Here is a 21803-nt window from a genome sequence, read left to right on the forward strand (position 1 = left end):
CTGCGTTCATCCACCTCTGGCCTGCTCGCCTCCCTACCTCTGAGGAAGTACAGTTCCCGCTCAGCCCAGTCAAAACTGTTCGCTGCTCTGGCACCCCAATGGTGGAACAAACTCCCTCACGACGCCAGGTCAGCGGAGTCAATCACCACCTTCCGGAGACACCTGAAACCCCACCTCTTTAAGGAATACCTAGGATAGGATAAAGTAATCCTTCTAACCCCCCCCCCCTTAAAAGAGTTAGATGCACTATTGTAAAGTGGTTGTTCCACTGGATATCATAAGGTGAATGCACCAATTTGTAAGTCGCTCTGGATAAGAGCGTCTGCTAAATGACTTAAATGTAAATGTAATACCTTATCTATCCTGATGCCTGGTCACTTTACCCTGCCTTCATGTACATATCTACCTCTAATACCTTATTATCTATCCTGATGCCTGGTCACTTTACCCTGCCTTCATGTACATATCTACCTCTAATACCTTATTATCTATCCTGATGCCTGGTCACTTTACCCTGCCTTTTTACCCTGCCTTCATGTACATATCTACCTCAAATACCTTATTATTATCTATCCTGATGCCTAGTCTCTTTACCCTGCCTTCATGTACATATCTACCTCAAATACCTTATTATTATCTATCCTGATGCCTCGTCACTTTACCCTGCCTTCATGTACATATCTACCTCAAATACCTTATTATTATCTATCCTGATGCCTGGTCACTTTACCCTGCCTTCATGTACATATCTACCTCTAATACCTTATTATTATCTATCCTGATGCCGAGTCACTTTACCCTGCCTTCATGTACATATCTACCTCAAATACCTTATTATTATCTATCCTGATGCCTCGTCACTTTACCCTGCCTTCATGTACATATCTACCTCAAATACCTTATTATTATCTATCCTGATGCCTAGTCACTTTACCCTGCCTTCATGTACATATCTACCTCTAATACCTTATTATTATCTATCCTGATGCCTGGTCACTTTACCCTGCCTTCATGTACATATCTACCTCTAATACCTTATTATTATCTATCCTGATGCCGAGTCACTTTACCCTGCCTTCATGTACATATCTACCTCAAATACCTTATTATTATCTATCCTGATGCCTCGTCACTTTACCCTGCCTTCATGTACATATCTACCTCAAATACCTTATTATTATCTATCCTGATGCCTCGTCACTTTACCCTGCCTTCATGTACATATCTACCTCTAATACCTTATTATTATCTATCCTGATGCCTAGTCACTTTACCCTGCCTTCATGTACATATCTACCTTAAATACCTTATTATTATCTATCCTGATGCCTAGTCACTTTACCCTGCCTTCATGTACATATCTACCTCTAATACCTTATTATTATCTATCCTGATGCCTGGTCACTTTACCCTGCCTTCATGTACATATCTACCTCTAATACCTTATTATTATCTATCCTGATGCCTGGTCACTTTACCCTGCCTTCATGTACATATCTACCTCTAATACCTTATTATCTATCCTGATGCCTAGTCACTTTACCCTGCCTTCATGTACATATCTACCTCTAATACCTTATTATTATCTATCCTGATGCCTAGTCTCTTTACCCTGCCTTCATGTACATATCTACCTCAAATAGCTTATTATTATCTATCCTGATGCCTAGTCACTTTACCCTGCCTTCATGTACATATCTACCTCTAATACCTTATTATTATCTATCCTGATGCCTGGTCACTTTACCCTGCCTTCATGTACATATCTACCTCTAATACCTTATTATCTATCCTGATGCCTAGTCACTTTACCCTGCCTTCATGTACATATCTACCTCTAATACCTTATTATTATCTATCCTGATGCCTAGTCACTTTACCCTGCCTTCATGTACATATCTACCTCAAATAGCTTATTATTATCTATCCTGATGCCTAGTCTCTTTACCCTGTCTTCATGTACATATCTACCTCTAATACCTTATTATTATCTATCCTGATGCCTAGTCTCTTTACCCTGCCTTCATGTACATATCTACCTCAAATACCTTATTATTATCTATCCTGATGCCTAGTCACTTTACCCTGCCTTCATGTACATATCTACCCCAAATACCTCGTTCCCCTGCACATTGATCTGATTCTCCCTGTACATAGCTTCATTCTCGTTTATTTTATTCCTCGTGTTTCCATTATTCTTTAAAATCTGCATTGTTGGTTAAGGGCTCGTAAGGAAGCATGTCACGGTTAAGTCCACACCCGTATAATACATTTTGATTTGAGAAAGCAGAGTGGCAGCATAAAGACTATAGCTGTATTAAATCAAATCAAATTGATTCATAAAGCCCTTCGTACATCAGCTGAGATCTCAAAGTGCTGTACAGAAACCCAGCCTGAAACCCCAAACAGCAAACAATGCAGGTGTAGAAGCACAGTCAGAACCTCTTAGGTAAGTGATCATAGTAATTGATGAAGTGGGTAAATTGGGTTGCTCCAGACCCAGCGCCACAGAGTAGGTCTTACCTAAAGGAGTTCGAGAACGGCAGCGCTCTGTAGACCAGACGCAGCGGTTTAAAAAAACACACAAGAGAAACAAAAACACATGGTGAGGCACAAGAAGCAACGAGCTGAGCAGAGCTGCTTTCAGAGGGTACGTCCCAAATGGCATGGCACCCTATTCCCTATTTAGTGCACTACTTTTGACCATAGGGCTATATTAGGGGAAAAGTTGCCATTTGGGACACTAGCAGATATTGAATTAATTTAAGAAGTCCAGAAAACCTCATTGCAATGCACAGGTCAGCCATGTTTTTTTTTGTTTTTTTTCCCCCAAACCTGGTAGCAATGATGGTGATGGGTACATGATAGATGGCATTGCAATGCACACCAGGGTCCCATGTTCTGCAACCCTGCTGTAGACAGTGTATAGATCTATAGTTTGGTCTAATTCAGACTTGGTCATGGATAACGTTAGATGAAAATGAAAGACGATAACAACAAAAAATGGGACAAAACAAAACTAAGGCCAAAGAACAAGAGTTGTTGCATCACATTGATACGGAGCAAGCAGGAAGGAAGTACTGTTGCAAGGCCAGAGTAATGGATCCAGAAATAGGGAAACAAAGAGAGGGCGATGACACACACGTCGATGTGGACAATGTGAATGTGAATAGACATATTCTGAGATCACGTAGATACCAGAGATAATGTGTTATTAGGGTGGTGATGAATGGAGAGATGGATTATTTACAACAAATTATTAAGTGTTGAATCGAACCATATATTAAAAAGGCCTTCGGACATTTGGTTCGATTACAAGTCATCTATAACATGGCTGTAAAAAGCATGGTCCACCATAGCAAGTAACTAGTTAAAGTTGGAGCAACCAAGTGGAATTGACTGCAGGCAAAGGAGGTTATCAGTCAAGTCTGGGAGGGCGGATGGGGGAGGTTAGTGTAAATTCTACAGTGTCTACTTCAGTAGTCTTCTAGGAGAGTAAACGCAGATAGTGTTTTCTACATCAGAGCTGCCAAACACTCCTCCTGGAGAACTACTGGCTAATCAAGGGCCTGGGGCCTCATTCAATAAACGCTGCAGCTAATCAAGGGTCCTCATAAACGCTGCCGCTAATCAAGGGCCTGGGGCCTCATTCATAAACGCTGCAGCTAATCAAGGGCCTGGGGCCTTATTCATAAACGTTGCAGCTAATCAAGGGCCTGGGGCCTCATTCATAAACGCTGCAGCTAATCAAGGGCCTGGGGCCTCATTCATAAACGCTGCCGCTAATAAAGGGCCTGGGGCCTTATTCAATAAACGCTGCAGCTAATCAAGGGGCCTGGGGCCTCATTCATAAACGCTGCTGCTAATCAAGGGGCCTGGGGCCTCATTCAATAAATGTTGCGTACGCACAAAATATGCCTGAAAACATGCGCACAGCGGTTTTCACAAAAAAAGTTGGCATTTATAAAAACGTAACTTGACGTGAGCATGTGCTGATCCTCCCACAACCTTTAGACCATGAGTACGCAGTGTCTGGTGGTTGAATTATTACATTCCCAGAATGCAACAGTAGGCTATAGTAGCCTTCTGCAGGAAGGAAAGAAATATAATAAAATGCTATTATTTGCCGTTAGTGAGAAGAGCAAAAATAATTTTAGTTTTCTTTTAAAATCTTTACATTGTAAAATAATTTGAAATCAGCATCTGTTTCATTTTCATGATCGCAGAATAAATTCACCTTTTCTGACGGATGGTTTCATACGGCTGAAATATCCCATCTAGACTTATTGTTGGTCTATAGGCTCCCACTCCATCCCCAGCTCTCATTTAAATTGGACCCACTTCACAGTAGTAAATAGATCAGCCATTTCTAGTGCTCTGTGATCCGAAGTGCAGTGTAACGGTAGAACAAACAGTTCACCTTTTACCATGGAGGTTTTGTAGACTACGTATGAATAATTAAAAAAAAATGTGACATTCCTCCAATAGACAATATTTAATTTATAAATATAATATCATAACCATTGCGAAATAACTCCCTCAACTTTCCTGAAGTAGCCATAAAATAAATCACAATGCGCATCTCATTTAATTGAGCCTAATAGATAGGCTATTATAAATTAAGGTTTTTGCTCTATGCATCCGAAAAGAAGCGCAGTATATAACATACAGTATCATTTAAACAGGTGAACAGACGGTTGATCTTTAGCATTGAAGTGGGTATGTTACCACTGTTAGCAGTCCTACTGTAGTTCCCCCCCCTCCCTCCGGAGCAGACGATGTTATAGGATATGTGGGCAGTGCAACTTATTTCTGTTCGGGGGGGGGGGGAGTTTGTAATGTTTACAGGGCCACAACAATTTGCAATCGTTGTCGTCTTTCAGAAAAACGGTCAGATATTACAAACGTCACTGCAAAAAAAAACGTTCTTGCCAACCCCTCCGAAGACTTTTAATCACGTTCACCGTTGCCATTTCCTTTAGCTAGGGTCTTGGACTAATTTCCATATTCAAAGTACACAGCAAAAAACGAGACGATTACCACCATAAAATAAATAAAAAGTGAATGATGGGCGTTTCCAGACGGTGTTATAACGCTCGTTGACACATGCACAGTTTAACAACAGGTCTGACTCATAACAGGAAATATACGTTGTATATTATAAAATCAATATTTGTGCGCAGTCTTTTCATGAAATGAAGCAAGCAGATATTTAGTGTCAAATTGACCTTTATAAACACAATTTGACAGTTATAAATGAGGCCCCAGGTGTGCAGCTGACTCGGGTGTTCGAGATTAGGGGGCAGGAAGCTGACTCGGGTGTTCGAGATTAGGGGGCAGGAAGCTGACTCGGGTGTTCGAGATTAGGGGTCAGGAAGCTGACTAGCTGAATCGGGTGTTCGAGATTAGGGGTCAGGAAGCTGACTAGCTGAATCGGGTGTTCGAGATTAGGGGGCAGGAAGCTGACTAGCTGAATCGGGTGTTCGAGATTAGGGGGCAGGAAGCTGACTAGCTGAATCAGGTGTTCGAGATTAGGGGGCAGGACTAGCTCTCACCAAATACACTTATACAACCTAATGGAAAAGAAGACCGAGATGACACCTCTAGGTTTTTACAACTTTGTGGTTGTGCGAACCTGCTCTACAGAAAGGGTATTGAGGGGGCCATTTTGAGTCTTGGTCTGTACCTCATGTCTCCCAGTTTCCTGCTGAGGGCAGTACCCATGGTGGAGAAGGCAGCAGTGGTCTTCTGTCCCGCCACAGACAGGGTCTCCTGAGTCTTCTTATACCTGGCGGGAGAGGATAGATACACTATATATCATTAGAACATGACTGACAACATATCGAAAACAGGACTCAGTTTAGAATAGATTACGCCTCTGTCGCAAGCAGAAGGAAGATTCTTTGCCACTAAAGGGTTAATAAGTCTGACAGACAAGAGCAGAAAGACAAGTATGCAGAAATACTGAGGTATTAGCAAGAGCTTGTATCCAATACTTGACAAAGATCAACCAATACATTCTGATGAAAGAAAGATCATAAAAAAAAAAGCCCACATTTTGCACAGGTTATAGCTGCACATTGTTCTGAGATACTGAGCCTCAAAGTTCACATCCCAGATCTCACTAGCGATCCGTTCAGTACACAAGTCTGTATGTCTAAGTCCTCTCATCTTTATCCCAGAAAATTGATTTCTATTCAGACTGACCAATACAAAAATAGTGTTGATAACTGTATGATGATCCTGAGAAGACGGTTGGGGAAACTATGCAGTTGGTGGATAATCAAATAACGACATCGTCTTGTTACACTTTGTACAGCGGGTCAGAGGTTCCCCAGGAAATGTGATGACCAAGACAAAAGCAAGTACATTCAGCTGGACTAGGGCAGGCACCCCAGTCTCACATGATTTAAGTGAAGGTGGGCATGTGCAGGGCCATCGAAATATCACCAGCCAAACAGAAGGGAAGCAGGAACAGTCAGAAGCCCCTCCCCCCTCCAAGCAAACAGCACGAACAGTCAGAAGCCCCTCCCCCTCCAAGCAAACAGCATGAACAGTCAGAAGCCCCTCCCCCCTCCAAGCAAACAGCATGAACAGTCAGAAGCCCCTCCCCCCTCCAAGCAAACAGCAGGAACAGTCAGAAGCCCCTCCCCCCTCCAAGCAAACAGCAGGAACAGTCAGAAGCCCCTCCCCCCTCCAAGCAAACAGCAGGAACAGTCAGAAGCCCCTCCCCCCTCCAAGCAAACAGCAGGAACAGTCAGAAGCCCCTCCCCCCTCCAAGCAAACAACATGAACAGTCCTCCCCCCTCCAAGCAGAACAGTCAGAAGCCCCTCCCCCTTGCTGAAACTAAATGCAACTCAGGCAAAACTAAACTAAAACAGTTAATAGATCAACTCACGCTTCAGATCGGGAAATTTCATCCAAAGTTGCAGACGCTGTAAGATATCTACGGACAAACAGCGTGACAATGAAATGACTAACTGACTTCTTACAGAGGAAGGAAAGAGCAAGTTAGAGACTTTAAAAGTTAATAACTTGAAATAATAATAACATAACTAGAACCCTTCTACACACACACATATAAACAGACAGTCCAAAACCTTGCCACAATACTTTGATTTGTTTGAATACCGCATTTACTGAACCAGGGAAACACTACGACAATGCATCAGTGTTTGTTTGGAAAGTTACAGAAGTGTCAAATATCCAACTCTGCTGAATTTCTAGGGGTTTATTACAGCTGGGTTTCTCCCAAACTCGGGCTCCTGGGGTCCCCTCTAGGTGCACGTTTTGGGTTTTGTCCCCTAGTACTACACAGCTGATTAAAATAAACACAACATGAAGCGTTTGATTATTTGAAATCAGCGGTGTAGTGCTGGGGGGGGATTATACCAATAATAAACCAACATGACAGAGTAATGGAAATCCTGCGTTAGGGGACCCAACACCTTCCTCAAGCTTGGACGTAGTTGGAAGTCACATCTTTTGTGTTTTTAGTGATTAAAACTCCTAGTAATATTTTCACAAACATTTTTTTTTTTTTTTTTAAAAGGCTAATGTGTCAAGCATTAGCATCTATTGGATGAGTCATTGATTGAGCACAAACCATTCAGTGCCTCAACATCATTGTTACTGTAATGTAACCATGACGATCCCTGTCAGTACAGTGACCTGCATGGGAAAGGAGGATGTGGCTTTAGTTCTGTTGTCTACAATGTAGCCATGTCGATCCCTGTCAGTACAGTAACCTGCATGGGAAAGGAGGATGTGGCTTTAGTTCTGTTGTCTACAATGTAGCCATGTCGATCCCTGTCAGTACAGTAACCTGCATGGGAAAGGAGGATCTGGCTTTAGTTCTGTTGTCTACAATGTAGCCATGTCGATCCCTGTCAGTACAGTAACCTGCATGGGAAAGGAGGATGTGGCTTTAGTTCTGTTGTCTACAATGGAAATTAAATACATAGCAAGCATAGCTGTAGTCCGACTAAAAATAAATACGAATTAATTGACTTTAAATGTATCTGTAAAACACTGATACAAATATTTCTGTCTAGACCCAATTAAATATCTCCCATGCAACACACAGACAAACCAAACCCCTGTCTTCTCGGGCCCAGGACCATACCAGTATCGCGACACTCGGTTAGTATCGCGACACTCGGTTAGTATCGCGACACTCGGTTAGTATCGCGACACTCGGTTAGTATCGCGACACTCGGTTAGTATCGTGGCAAAGAACCCAAAAACACAAAGCGGATTTCACTTGTTTAAGAACACAGCCCTAATGTTGGAAATAAAACATTTATTTTCAAAAGGGATAGAACACAATATTTTACATAGAGCATGTTTTAAAAAGACCAAAAGAGTTGAATCTGTTTCACGTTTTCATTTTTCTTGCCATGGATTTTGTTGTTGTTGTTGTTGATACTAGCATCACAGCCACAGCGTCATCCCTACACAGGCACTCTCGTTCACGTGGTATTCTTCCACATCCTCACTCTGGGTGAGTCATGTGACTGATCAAGCAAGACAACCATTTTTTTGGGGGGCGCCAGCTCACCGTTGTCTCTCCCTCTCTTTGCCCATGGTCGTTTATCAACTCTCTTTCAGTCTCTCTCACATTCCAATCCTCTCCCACACAATCCTGTGGCGGGTCTGGGCTGTTTGTCTGGTCGAGAAACTCTGCTGTGTGTGTGTGTGTGTGTGTGTGAGAGAGAGATATACACATCTATGCGCTGAAAGGACGGTGTAAGATAGCTCACATTTAAGCACCATGTCTTCATGTAGGCCTTCAGACACCCAGACAATTTAATTTGCTGTGGCAACAACGGGGGTAGTTTCACAACCTTTACACACAGATGTAGGAGATAATTAAACGTATAGTGGAAGAGGGGAAAACATTATTCCCCATGTATTTCAGTTTCCCTCGTTTTAAGCAGGTGGCAGGGTAGCCTAGTGGTTAGAGCGTTGGGCTAGTAAAGGGTGCAAGTCCGAATCCCTGAGCTGACAAGGTACAAATCTGTCATTCTGCCCCTGAACAAGGCAGTTATAACCCACCGTTCTAGGCCGTCATTGAAAATATGAATTTGTTCTTAACTGACTTGCCTAGTTAAATAAATAAAAATGTTTGTTTTTTTAAAAGATAAAAGAAAAAAAGGGAAAAAAGCGTAAATCAAACCACCAAACTAACAGAATGAGTTATAACTGGGATTGAACCTATACTGGGCTATTTGGAAACAGCCACGCAAATACCTTTTCAACATCCTCAATACATTGTTATATTTATAGCTATTTTAACTAAATACCCGAGGTCAACTTGTGCAATACATTAGGAGAAAAAGCAGACGGAATTCTTTATTCCACCTGTCACATGACGGAAGTTTATCGTAGGTCCCCAGGACATGTTAAGGCTGTCACATGTGTTTGTAACGAGCACAACGGGAGAAAGCGAGAGCATGGGAATTCAGCTGCGTATTGACAGGGGTCGCGTTTTATATTGAAAGTCAGTGTTTTTTGTTGTTGTTGTTGCTTTAATAGAGAGTGATCACATTCGACCCCGAAAACGGCTTCATTTTCATCAGACGAGAGAAGTGTGACACTATTTGGCTGGCAGCCACACAAGTAAATGAGCTCACAGTGAAAAAGCATGGCCCATCATATCTTTTATGTTTATTAGAGAAACAATGTAATCCTAATCTAGCATTTTACCAAAAGTAGTCTGGCTACACTGAAAAACTGTACCTGAGGACAGTAGCTCCACATCAGTCAGAGTGCTGTCTGCTGATAGAATGATGGAGAACAGTAGCTCCACATCAGTCAGAGTGCTGTCTGCTGATAGAATGATGGAGAACAGTAGCTCCACATCAGTCAGAGTGATGTCTGCTGATATAATGATGGAGAACAGTAGCTCCACATCAGTCAGAGTGCTGTCTGCTGATATAATGATGGAGAACAGTAGCTCCACATCAGTCAGAGCGCTGTCTGCTGATAGAATGATGGAGAACAGTAGCTCCACATCAGCCAGAGTGCTGTCTGCTGATAGAATGATGGAGAACAGTAGCTCCACATCAGTCAGAGTGCTGTCTGCTGATAGAATGATGGAGAACAGTAGCTCCACGTCAGTCAGAGTGCTGTCTGCTGATAGAATGATGGAGAACAGTAGCTCCACATCAGTCAGAGCGCTGTCTGCCGATAGAATGCCTTTTGGTGAATTCTCATCCGAGTGGAGAAGTGTAACAAAATTAGTCTGATGCCGAGCAGAAATTACAACAAGCATTTGACATCTACGTTTACAAAACGCAGCAAGATATTTCTATGCTGTCAAAATAATAAAATGGAATTCTGTGTTAACTAGCAACTTAAACTTAGGTGTCGTGTTACGAGGCTGAATTAAAAAAGGCGACTGGGCATCAGTGTTAACTTGCTGCCGTGTTTGAGAAGTCAAAGTCCATTGGATGAGTTATTTGTACAGCTATTTGTACATCTTGATTTCTTTGCGTTTTCCTCCTCTCCCTTCTCGGCCTGTCCCCCCTCCCCCTTCTCAGAGCAGGCAGGTCCGTTGCCCTAGCGACTCCAGACCACACAGACAGACAGCGTGTACACATGCTGCTCCAGAGCCAGTACTGTTCTTCCTTCAGACCAGCATGCTTCAAAACGTTGTTCATTTGCACAATGTCTCTCGTTCACATTCCACTTGTAAAAACTTCCAAACTCACCACAAATGACATTCTGTAGCTCCTACCTATACATGTAGAACTTCATGAGTGGGATTGCCTGTTTTTGGAATTTGTTTATTTTAGTTTGCGGTTGTTGGCATATTTATCTAGCAGCCTTCATGTAAATTTGCCATTACTCGTGTTAAATTTTGTTTTGCATTCTGGTAATTGACACCCAAATGGGTTTATTTGCCTTTTTTGGGGGGGGCGCCCCCTCGTGTACTAAGCCAGTAATACCGTCGATACGAGGATGAGAGAAGGACGACCAACCCTAGTTAAAACTATCAGATATATTAGGTTGTTGGTTCAGAGGAAGTGGGAATGAGGATGTCACCTTAACACCCAGGAGTCACCTGCTTTAACAGGAAACACAGCACAGGGAAACAGGAAGTGAAAGAAGAAGAAAAGACAGACTTCATGTAAAGAGTGAGTTTATTGCCAGTTAGCCACCCATCCAAAAGGGAAAGAGACGGACCTTCCTCAGTGGAGTACTACAAGCCATTTCCCAGCCTCATATAGCTTTCAGTTTCCTCAAGCAGAGGAGATCTAGTCTGACAGTACTGGCTCTGTACTGGCTCTGGAGCAGCATGTGTACACACTGTCTGTGTGGAGTCTGAAGGAAAGAACAGCACTGGCTCTGGAGCATTAACCCAGAAAAAAAAGTGACTATATGGGTTAGTCTAGGATAGACAACAACTCTTTGGCAAACCAACAGCAGCACGTTAAAGCAGGGCAGAACTTTGTGGAATGTACAGATATAAATATATTATGTAGAACAAAACTTCTGACACGTAAGAATAAAGAATCACGTCAGCTCTACTCGTGACATTTCTAATCTGCAAAAGAGGCACAATATCTGCCTTCTGAATGTGGGAAAACGTCGCTACGACGACACCCGAAGCACCGGGATAACTTGGAGACCCGGGCATCTTCTGCCAAGTTAAAACTAGACTGTATTATAAAAAATAAAATAAAAAACGTGCTTATATAAAACAGATGGTGTCATGGGAATGTGAGTTTTCACACGCAGCAGGCAGAGGAACCCAACATAAGGACAAATGTTACAGTAGCCAGGGTACGCTGCAGACACTGGTAGCCCACGGCAGGTGTTCTCAAATAGACATTGAGGGCGAGAGAGAGAGCGGTAAAACTTTCTCATTCCACTCGCCAAGTTTCTCGGCGGTTCTGACATAGCTAGAAAACAGAGATGCTCAGCACCGTGCCAGGCTGTCTGATTCATGCTACAAAAAGGCATGAGTCATGCTGTTCTGACTCAGATGTTGGTCTGTTCACCTCGTCCTTTTCATAGCGTTGAAACATTAACCCACATTTTGGTTATTTTTTAACTCATTGAATGAAATTGGTTAAATTACTTGAATTCCCCCCCCCACCGTGAGCTCAATACGCACATTGCAGTTTCTCTAGATATAAAATCAGGTCAAGCCAGAACTGTGCGACGTAGTAGGGAGTTGTAGTTTTCAACAGGCCAATATTCTACATAGTTAATTAACAAACGTTCTCTACTAAACTACAATGACCATAATCTAGTGTCTGGTCTATATATTAAATATTTTTTTTAACACGCCTGCTTATGTTAGTGTGGGGGGAGACAGAGAGAATGGGCGATGGAGAGCAGTTGCTTGGCCAGGTATCTCTACGTGAAAATACAGAATCTAAATGATTGATAGTTGGTATTCAGCAGTCATAAAATTACACCTTATTTATTACTATGAAAAACGACTAAACTAGTGAGCAGCAGCACTATAGAGATGATGACTTGAAATAATAAAGTCGTCAAATAAAACTAATGTAATAAACACAATAACTGAAATATTAATATTAAAGTGAATGAATGATGTTTAATAAGTGATCAGCAGTAATGGACAGTCACTAGCATCAGGGGACTTTTATTTCATATTTTAATCTGTGTTAAAATATTCAATCCACATAATGCATTTAAAGCTGTTTAAAAAAAAAAAATATATATATATATATATATATATATACAGTGGGGAGAACAAGTATTTGATACACTGCCGATTTTGCCGATTTTCCTACTTACAAAGCATGTAGAGGTCTGTAATTTTTATCATAGGTACACTTCAACTGTGAGAGACGGAATCTAAAACAAAAATCCCGAAAATCACATTGTATGATTTTTAAGTAATTAATTTGCATTTTATTGCATGACATAAGTATTTGATACATCAGAAAAGCAGAACTTAATATTTGGTACAGAATCCTTTGTTTGCAATTACAGAGATCATACGTTTCCTGTAGTTCTTGACCAGGTTTGCACACACTGCAGCAGGGATTTTGGCCCACTCCTCCATACAGACCTTCTCCAGATCCTTCAGGTTTCGGGGCTGTCGCTGGGCAATACGGACTTTCAGCTCCCTCCAAAGATTTTCTATTGGGTTCAGGTCTGGAGACTGGCTAGGCCACTCCAGGACCTTGAGATACTTCTTACGGAGCCACTCCTTAGTTGCCCTGGCTGTGTGTTTCGGGTCGTTGTCATGCTGGAAGACCCAGCCACGACCCATCATCAATGCTCTTACTGAGGGAAGGAGGTTGTTGGCTAAGATCTCGCAATACATGGCCCCATCCATCCTCCCCTCAATACGGTGCAGTCGTCCTGTCCCCTTTGCAGAAAAGCATCCCCAAAGAATGATGTTTCCACCTCCATGCTTCACGGTTGGGATGGTGTTCTTGGGGTTGTACTCATCCTTCTTCTTCCTCCAAACACGGCGAGTGGAGTTTAGACCAAAAAGCTCTATTTTTGAATCATCAGACCACATGACCTTCTCCCATTCCTCCTCTGGATCATCCAGATGGTCATTGGCAAACTTCAGACGGGCCTGGACATGCGCCTGCTTGAGCAGGGGGACCTTGTGTGCGCTGCAGGATTTTAATCCATGACGGCGTAGTGTGTTACTAATGGTTTTCTTTGAGACTGTGGTCCCAGCTCTCTTCAGGTCATTGACCAGGTCCTGCCGTGTAGTTCTGGGCTGATCCCTCACCTTCCTCATGATCATTGATGCCCCACGAGGTGAGATCTTGCATGGAGCCCCAGACCGAGGGTGATTGACCATCATCTTGAACTTCTTCTATTTTCTTCTATTTTCTAATAATTGCGCCAACAGTTGTTGCCTTCTCACCAAGCTGCTTGCCTATTGTCCTGTAGCCCATCCCAGCCTTGTGCAGGTCTACAATTTTATCCCTGATGTCCTTACACAGCTCTCTGGTCTTGGCCATTGTGGAGAGGTTGGAGTCTGTTTGATTGAGTGTGTGGACAGGTGTCTTTTATACAGGTAACGAGTTCAAACAGGTGCAGTTAATACAGGTAATGAGTGGAGAACAGGAGGGCTTCTTAAAGAAAAACTAACAGGTCTGTGAGAGCCGGAATTCTTACTGGTTGGTAGGTGATCAAATACTTATGTCATGCAATAAAATGCAAATGAATTACTTAAAAATCATACAATGTGATTTTCTGGATTTTTGTTTTAGATTCCGTCTCTCACAGTTGAAGTGTACCTATGATAAAAATGACAGACCTCTACATGCTTTGTAAGTAGGAAAACCTGCAAAATCGGCAGTGTATCAAATACTTGTTCTCCCCACTGTATATGGCCTGTTAAACTACAACTCCCTACTGCGTCGCACAGTTCTGGCTTGACCTGGTTTTATATCTAGAGAAACTGCAATGTGCGTATTGAGCTCACGGGGGGGGGAGGAATGTAGAAAATGGAATTCAAGTAATTTAACCAATTTCATTCAATGAGTTTAAAAAATAAATAAATTAAATGTGGGTTAATGTTTCAACGCTATGAAAAGGACGAGGTGAACAGACCAACATCTGAGTCAGAACAGCATGACTCATGCCTTTTTGTAGCATGAATCAGACAGCCTGGCACGGTGCTGAGCATCTCTGTATATATATATATAAAACCGAAAACCATGATTATAATATATATATATATTTTTTTTATAGTTGAACTGACCTCAAAAAGCACTAAAATCGCTCAGCACTCCCTTTCCAGAACGGTTCCAGAAACGTAACCAGGCCAGCACGACAGTAGAAATCAGGCATTTAGGCACGACAGTAGAAATCAGGCATTTAGGCACGACAGTAGAAATCAGGCATTTAGGCACGACAGTAGAAATCAGGTATGCAAGAGACTTAGGTTTTGTGGTGCTAAGATATATCTGGTGAGAGTGGTCCTCTGTTGGTAGAGCATGAGGTTAGCAACGCTAAAGGTCGTGGGTTCAACTCCACAGCACTCACTGTACTGTAAATCTCTTTGGCTTAAAGCACCAGCTAATTTAAATATTTATATCTGAGGGGGAAGAGAATCCATTAACTAGCCTACTTCAGAAACTTTAATCACTGATGATGTCTGATACACCTTCACTATATCAACATAAAAAAAACATTTAAAAAAAGGTCTTTGCTCCCTCCATTTTGACATGGTAATATACGTGTCACTGTCAGGCTTTGAACTGTTTGACAGGATTTAAAAAGAAGCATCGATTTAAAATGGCTTCTTCACTCAAATCTAAAAGATGCTAGGAGTTGAATCATGCTACTTATATAATACAACGAGCCATCGGAAACCGTTGAATTACAGAGTTCCAGCACGAGTCATCATAAACGGCAAAAAGGAATATTTGAGTAGCGCCAGAGGTCGAAGTAGACGGACGTGATTTTAAATCCTTACGGATCACATCCGCCTTGATGTTCACTTCAGTGTACTAACAGCTGTGTGGACCCGCACTCACAGGGCCACTCTGGGCTACACTAAAAGCCCTGACCAGGCCAGAATGATAGAAAGGGAACAGCACAGAGCGTCTAGAAGAAATCGATTGACGGACGTTACTGCAAGCGATAATTTGATGTTATTTTAACAAACTAAGATGAATAATATTACAGATTACAGATTTTATTTTTTAAGTATCAACATAAAAAAGAAAAAAAAGAGGATCTTCTACTTACGCATTAGAGGTCTGGACATCCTGCCACCCCTTGGTGAGGTTCTGTTTGAGCTCGTTGAGGGGGCTCAGCCCCAGCTTCCTCTTTAGCTCAGCAGAATGCTTCTCTTTGGCCAGGAGCACCTGTCTCAGGGTGCTGATCTCCTCCTCCACCTGACAGCAACACAGCAGAGCGGTCAACCACTAGCTGGGCCAAACTTAGTTATGAACATTACCAATGGTCTGAAACATAATATTCCACTCAAATGTTTGTGGAACCGATTATTAGTAAATCAAACTCACTCAAAAAGAGATGTGATCAGATTAGAGAACAGGGACAACAGACAGACAGAACACGAGGCCTATATTGGTTCCGGCCGACAGACACCGGCAGACAGAACCATACCTTGACTAGCTCAGAGCGGATCTCCTCAGCCTCCTCCTCCGTGAGCCCTGGGGGCAGCGTGTTGACAGCTGCTAAGACCATGGCTACCTCTAACCCCAACAGGATAACAGGCCTACCTTGACTAGCTCAGAGCGGATCTCCTCAGCCTCCTCCTCCGTGAGCCCTGGGGGCAGCGTGTTGACAGCTGCTAAGACCATGGCTACCTCTAACCCCAACAGGATAACAGGCCTACCTTGACTAGCTCAGAGCGGATCTCCTCAGCCTCCTCCTCCGTGAGCCCTGGGGGCAACGTGTTGACAGCTGCTAAGACCATGGCTACCTCTAACCCCAACAGGATAACAGGCCTACCTTGACGAGCTCAGAGCGGATCTCCTCAGCCTCCTCCTCCGTGAGCCCTGGGGGCAGCGTGTTGACAGCTGCTAAGACCATGGCTACCTCTAACACCAACAGGATAACAGGCCTACCTTGACGAGCTCAGAGCGGATCTCCTCAGCCTCCTCCTCCGTGAGCCCTGGGGGCAGCGTGTTGACAGCTGCTAAGACCATGGCTACCTCTAACCCCAACAGGATAACAGGCCTACCTTGACTAGCTCAGAGCGGATCTCCTCAGCCTCCTCCTCCGTGAGCCCTGGGGGCAGCGTGTTGACAGCTGCTAAGACCATGGCTACCTCTAACACCAACAGGATAACAGGCCTACCTTGACGAGCTCAGAGCGGATCTCCTCAGCCTCCTCCTCCGTGAGCCCTGGGGGCAGCGTGTTGACAGCTGCTAAGACCATGGCTACCTCTAACCCCAACAGGATAACAGGCCTACCTTGACTAGCTCAGAGCGGATCTCCTCAGCCTCCTCCTCTGTGAGCCCTGGGGGCAGCGTGTTGACAGCTGCTAAGACCATGGCTACCTCTAACCCCAACAGGATAACAGGCCTACCTTGACTAGCTCAGAGCGGATCTCCTCAGCCTCCTCCTCCGTGAGCCCTGGGGGCAACGTGTTGATGGATGATACCCCCATGGCTCCGCCCTCCACGGGGACGTCAGTCAGCGGGTCTGCTCCTCCTGCGGGGCCCAGGCCCTTGTTGGGAGAGTTCAGGTTGATGTCTGGGTCAAGAGAGAGAGTGGGGGCAGGGGGGCATGCTGAGTTGAGAGAGAGAGAGTAGAAGGCCTTGAATTGAAGTGTTAGTGTCATCAACAGTAATAATAACTTTAGTGGTACAGCGCTTTTCAATACAAGTAACAAAAGGACTTCACATCAAAGTGCTAACAAAAACAGGTAAACAAAATGATAGCTAATTAAAATCAGACATAAAAAGCATCTTCATAAATTTTTTTTAAAAAGTGTCTCTTCAGGGATATAAAAAGAGACACTGATCTCATCTGGCAGACCATTCCCTAGTCCAGGGGTCCTAATATCCAGTCTCCTATCGTTATCAACCTAGAGACTTTAGAATGGTCAACAGTGCCCTGCCAGAGAATGTCTGGCTGCGTCCTGGCTCGGGAGGGAGATTCGTCCTGGCTCGGGAGGGAGATTCGTCCTGGCTCGGGAGGGAGATTCGTCCTGGTTCGGGAGGGAGATTTGTCCTGGCTCGGGAGGGAGATTTGTCCTGGCTCGGGAGGGAGATTCGTCCTGGCTCGGAGGAAGATTTGTGGACAAATGACCAAGATTATATACAATCGGAGGTTCTAGCACGTTGGGTTGCCAAATACAACCACCTCAGATTTTATATCATTGAGCTGAATTATTATATATATATTTTTTTCAACATTTGGGGTCAGCAAGACACCGGTGAAGGTTCACTACGCTAGCTTGGTCTCTGGGTCAATAGAGCTGTGTTTTATCTGCGTAGCAGCGAAACTGAAAGTTATGATTGTGGATGGTGTCACCAAGGGGAAGCATATATTTACAATAGACACAATGTTAGGGCCAACAGGGAACTATTTACAATAGACACAATGTTAGGGCCAACAGGGACCTATTTACAATAGACACAATGTTAGGGCCAACAGGGAACTATTTACAATAGACACAATGTTAGGGCCAACAGGGAACTATTTACAATAGACACAATGTTAGGGCCAACAGGGAACTATTTACAATAGACACAATGTTAGGGCCAACAGGGAACTATTTACAATAGACACAGTGTTAGGGCCAACAGAGACCTATTTACAATAGACACAGTGTTAGGGCCAACAGGGAACTATTTACAGTAGACACAATGTTAGGGCCAACAGGGAACTATTTACAATAGACACAATGTTAGGGCCAACAGGGAACTATTTACAATAGACACAATGTTAGGGCCAACAGGGAACTATTTACAATAGACACAATGTTAGGGCCAACAGGGAACTATTTACAATAGACACAGTGTTAGGGCCAACAGAGACCTATTTACAATAGACACAGTGTTAGGGCCAACAGGGAACTATTTACAATAGACACAATGTTAGGGCCAACAGGGAACTATTTACAATAGACACAATGTTAGGGCCAACAGTAGTCAAGTAGGGACCACATCCAAGTGACAGGAGAAGGTCTTCATGTGAGGAAACATATCAAAAAGGAGGGACTCAAAGGATATTTGCTCCAATGTGCAAAAAGGAAGCCGCAAAACTGTCACAAAGTACTTGCCTCAAGTGCCTCCTGTCCAGACATGAGACCAGCAACTGTCAATCTGGGATCTAATATTTTCTATATTTACTGTAAAGAATCGTAAGAACTATTGGCAGAGATGATGTGATGCCTTTCACTGTCTTTTAGCCTTTCTAAGTTAACTTTAATTTTAAAGCGTGAGTGTGATCATAGGGGCGGCAGGGTAGCCTAGTGGTTAGAGCGTTGGACTAGTAACCGAAAAGGTTGCAAGTTCAAATCCCCGAGCTGACAAGGTACAAATCTGTCGTTCTGTCCCTGAACAGGCAGTTAACCCACTGTTCCTAGGCCGTCATTGAAAATAAGAATTTGTTCTTAACTGACTTGCCTAGTTAAATAAAGGTAAAATTTACGTTGTCTGCACAGGCAGACAACGTATTATTGATATTCTAAAGTAGTCTGACGTGTGTCGTTAAATAGCCATTCACCAAGTCATCTGTGTGAAGACCAAGTACAGGATCGGTGGCAGGGGACAGAAAACCCCCATGTTAATTTACTAACAGTGGTGGTGTTATTGATGTGAGAGAGGGGACAGATTTTTTAGGAGGCGGAGAAGAAAAAGCTATTATTTTTTTTTTAATAATTTTTTTTAAATAGTCAGAGACATCAATAGTTTCCAAGTTATCAATATTTCAGACCACAGGACAAGATTAAGAGTATGGTCACATGCTCCAAATACAACAGTGACGCTTACTTACAAGGCCTTAAATAATTAAACAGCAGCAGGAAAATAACAATGTGGAGGCTATATACAGGAGGTACCGGTACAGAGTCAGTGTGGAGGCTATACAGAGACAATGTGGAGACTATATACAGGGGTACCGATACAGGGTCAATGTGGAGGCTATATACAGGAGGTACCGGTACAGAGTCAACGTGGAGGCTATATACAGGGTGTTACGGTACAGAGTCAATGTGGAGGCTATATACAGAGGGTACCGATACAGGGTCAATGTGGAGGCTATATACAGGGGGTACCGGTACAGACTCAATGTGGAGGCTATATACAGGGGGTACCGGTACAGAGTCAATGTGGAGGCTATATACAGGAGGTACCGATACAGAGTCAATGTGGAGGCTATATACAGGGGGTACCAGTACAGAGTCAATGTGGAGGCTATATACAGGGGGTACCAGTACAGAGTCAATGTGGAGACTATATACAGGAGGTACCGGTACAGAGTCAATGTTCGGGGGCAAAGGTTATTCGAGGTAATATGTACATGTAGGTAGAGGTATGCATAGATAAGAAACAGAGTAGCAGAAGTGTAAAGGGGGTGGGGGACGACGACGACAAAGTTACAGGATTCTAACAGGTTAAGAAACTATCCAGCTAGAACATTGTTTGGGCAACAAGAATCAATGTTCTCCAAGAATAATATTTAAAAAGTGTAACCCAAAGAGTGTTCATGGCAGAATTCTCTGACCTATGTATTAGGTTTAGGAGGGCGTTCCACTAAAATATACAAAGGTGGGCTGTTTCATGTTCAAGCAAAAGATAAGGCTCTCAAAACAAAGCTACACATAAAGTGACCTCTATCAATGACGGCTGCCCCACCACCACACAGCCTGGATTTTATTTTGTAGATAAGAAAAGGTTGGAGGAGGTAGTTTCATTTTATAGAACTAAAATCCTTGGGGTTTAAGCCAAATCTCACAGAGCATGAAAATATCAATGCCATTGTAAATAATTAAAATCCTTGCCTACGTAGGAGATCTTTACATTTGGCAGGTAGCCTAGTGGTTAGAGCGTTGAGACTAGTTACCGAAAGGTTGCAAGATCAAATCCCCGAGCTGACAAGGTAAAACTCTGTCGTTGTGCCCCTGAACAACGCAGTTAACCCACTGTTCCCTGGTAGGCCGTCATTGAAATTAAGAATGTTATTTTAACTGACTTGCCTAGTTAAATAAAAAGGTAAAATAAAATTCAATAACCCAATCTTGACACGGATAGCTGCTAGATGTACAGTGTTTAAAATCAGGAGAGTTAAGATGAGCTCCTCTAACAATTTAACTGCACTACGGGACATACCATGTTTCCATGTCCTCGTTAGCCAATGACGACAGAGGAGCAATACCAGACGCAGGCTATCAGTCACTTTATTCTGGTTTTAGAGGATCAGCTTTAATATAACAGAATGATGCTTCAATCATATGTAATTGTCTGTATCATTTCTAATCCCATACATATATACACACTTTTCTTTAATATACCTTCCTGTATTATTTCCCACAAACCCTACCACCCTTCCCCCAATTGGAGGAAACTAATAAACAATAACACTTAGGCTTCTACCTTCAGTTGATACATCTTATATACATGTTACAGACACAATCTATTTTACAATAGTTATATGTTGTTTGTTTTTAATCCTTCCTCTATTTCTGATGTCCATCCCAGTTTGATTTCTATTTGTAACTGTGCTATTTCACAACATTTCCGAACCTATATACATGTTACAGACCCCGTATGTTTTACATCTTATTAGTCCCACCCTTCAGCTCCATTCAACCCCTCTCATCTATCTCTTAACACCATCCATATTGGATTGTCAGTCAAACAGTTATAACCCTGGAACCCCTGTGGTCAGGGTGAATCCAAGACCGATGCAATTTGCCTGGGTTGACACCAGGTTGGTGAACTTTGAAAGCAGGTACCGCTTTTTCCGCAGCTGAGCTAGCAACCGGACAATCTCTTCCCGAAGCGGCTCGATGGTGACGCCTTTCGGACAGACAAATCCCGTGTCCACATTTTCTCCCTTCCCCTGTGTGGAGATCACGTCGCACCTGGAGCATTTGCGCCCAGCCACGGATAGAAGCAACGGCGGTTTAGCACTGCTAGCCTGCTCCATTAGCAGCTAACTAATAGCTACGTTTTTTTAGCGGGATCCCAGGGCACAAACTTGCAGTCCCAGCAGCAACAGTAAAAGCTAACCGTGCCGTGGAATTCAGAGCTATACTTTTAAAACATTTTTTTTTTTTACACTTTGATTTAGATCCATTTCTTACACTATTTAAATCAAAGTAAAAGTAACATTCACCACTTAGCTGCGCTTTTTGATGACA

General features: G+C 43.0%; 1 protein-coding gene across 28 annotated transcripts in view; it reads right to left on the bottom strand.

Moving 5' to 3' along the window:
• Nucleotides 1-21803, bottom strand: part of LOC139543122 (tumor protein D54-like) — a 35979-nt gene that overhangs the window by 7681 nt on the left and 6495 nt on the right. For 6 of the 28 annotated variants that reach the window (XM_071349314.1, XM_071349301.1, XM_071349312.1 and 3 more), the window contains exons 2-6: nucleotides 17019-17221; nucleotides 15710-15858; nucleotides 6900-6947; nucleotides 5687-5788; nucleotides 2524-2550 (exon numbers count right to left, since the gene is read on the bottom strand). In XM_071349314.1, the coding sequence (XP_071205415.1) occupies nucleotides 2524-2550; nucleotides 5687-5788; nucleotides 6900-6947; nucleotides 15710-15858; nucleotides 17019-17221 (529 nt within the window). Of the gene's footprint in view, nucleotides 1-2523; nucleotides 2551-5686; nucleotides 5789-6899; nucleotides 6948-15709; nucleotides 15859-16090; nucleotides 16187-16322; nucleotides 16419-17018; nucleotides 17222-21803 lie in introns of those variants that run through there. The other 22 variants (XM_071349304.1, XM_071349317.1, XM_071349316.1 and 19 more) reach the window with 10 other exon arrangements.

The sequence above is a fragment of the Salvelinus alpinus genome, chromosome 17, assembly GCF_045679555.1.
Source record: "Salvelinus alpinus chromosome 17, SLU_Salpinus.1, whole genome shotgun sequence".
Classification (NCBI taxonomy): Eukaryota; Metazoa; Chordata; class Actinopteri; order Salmoniformes; family Salmonidae; genus Salvelinus; species Salvelinus alpinus.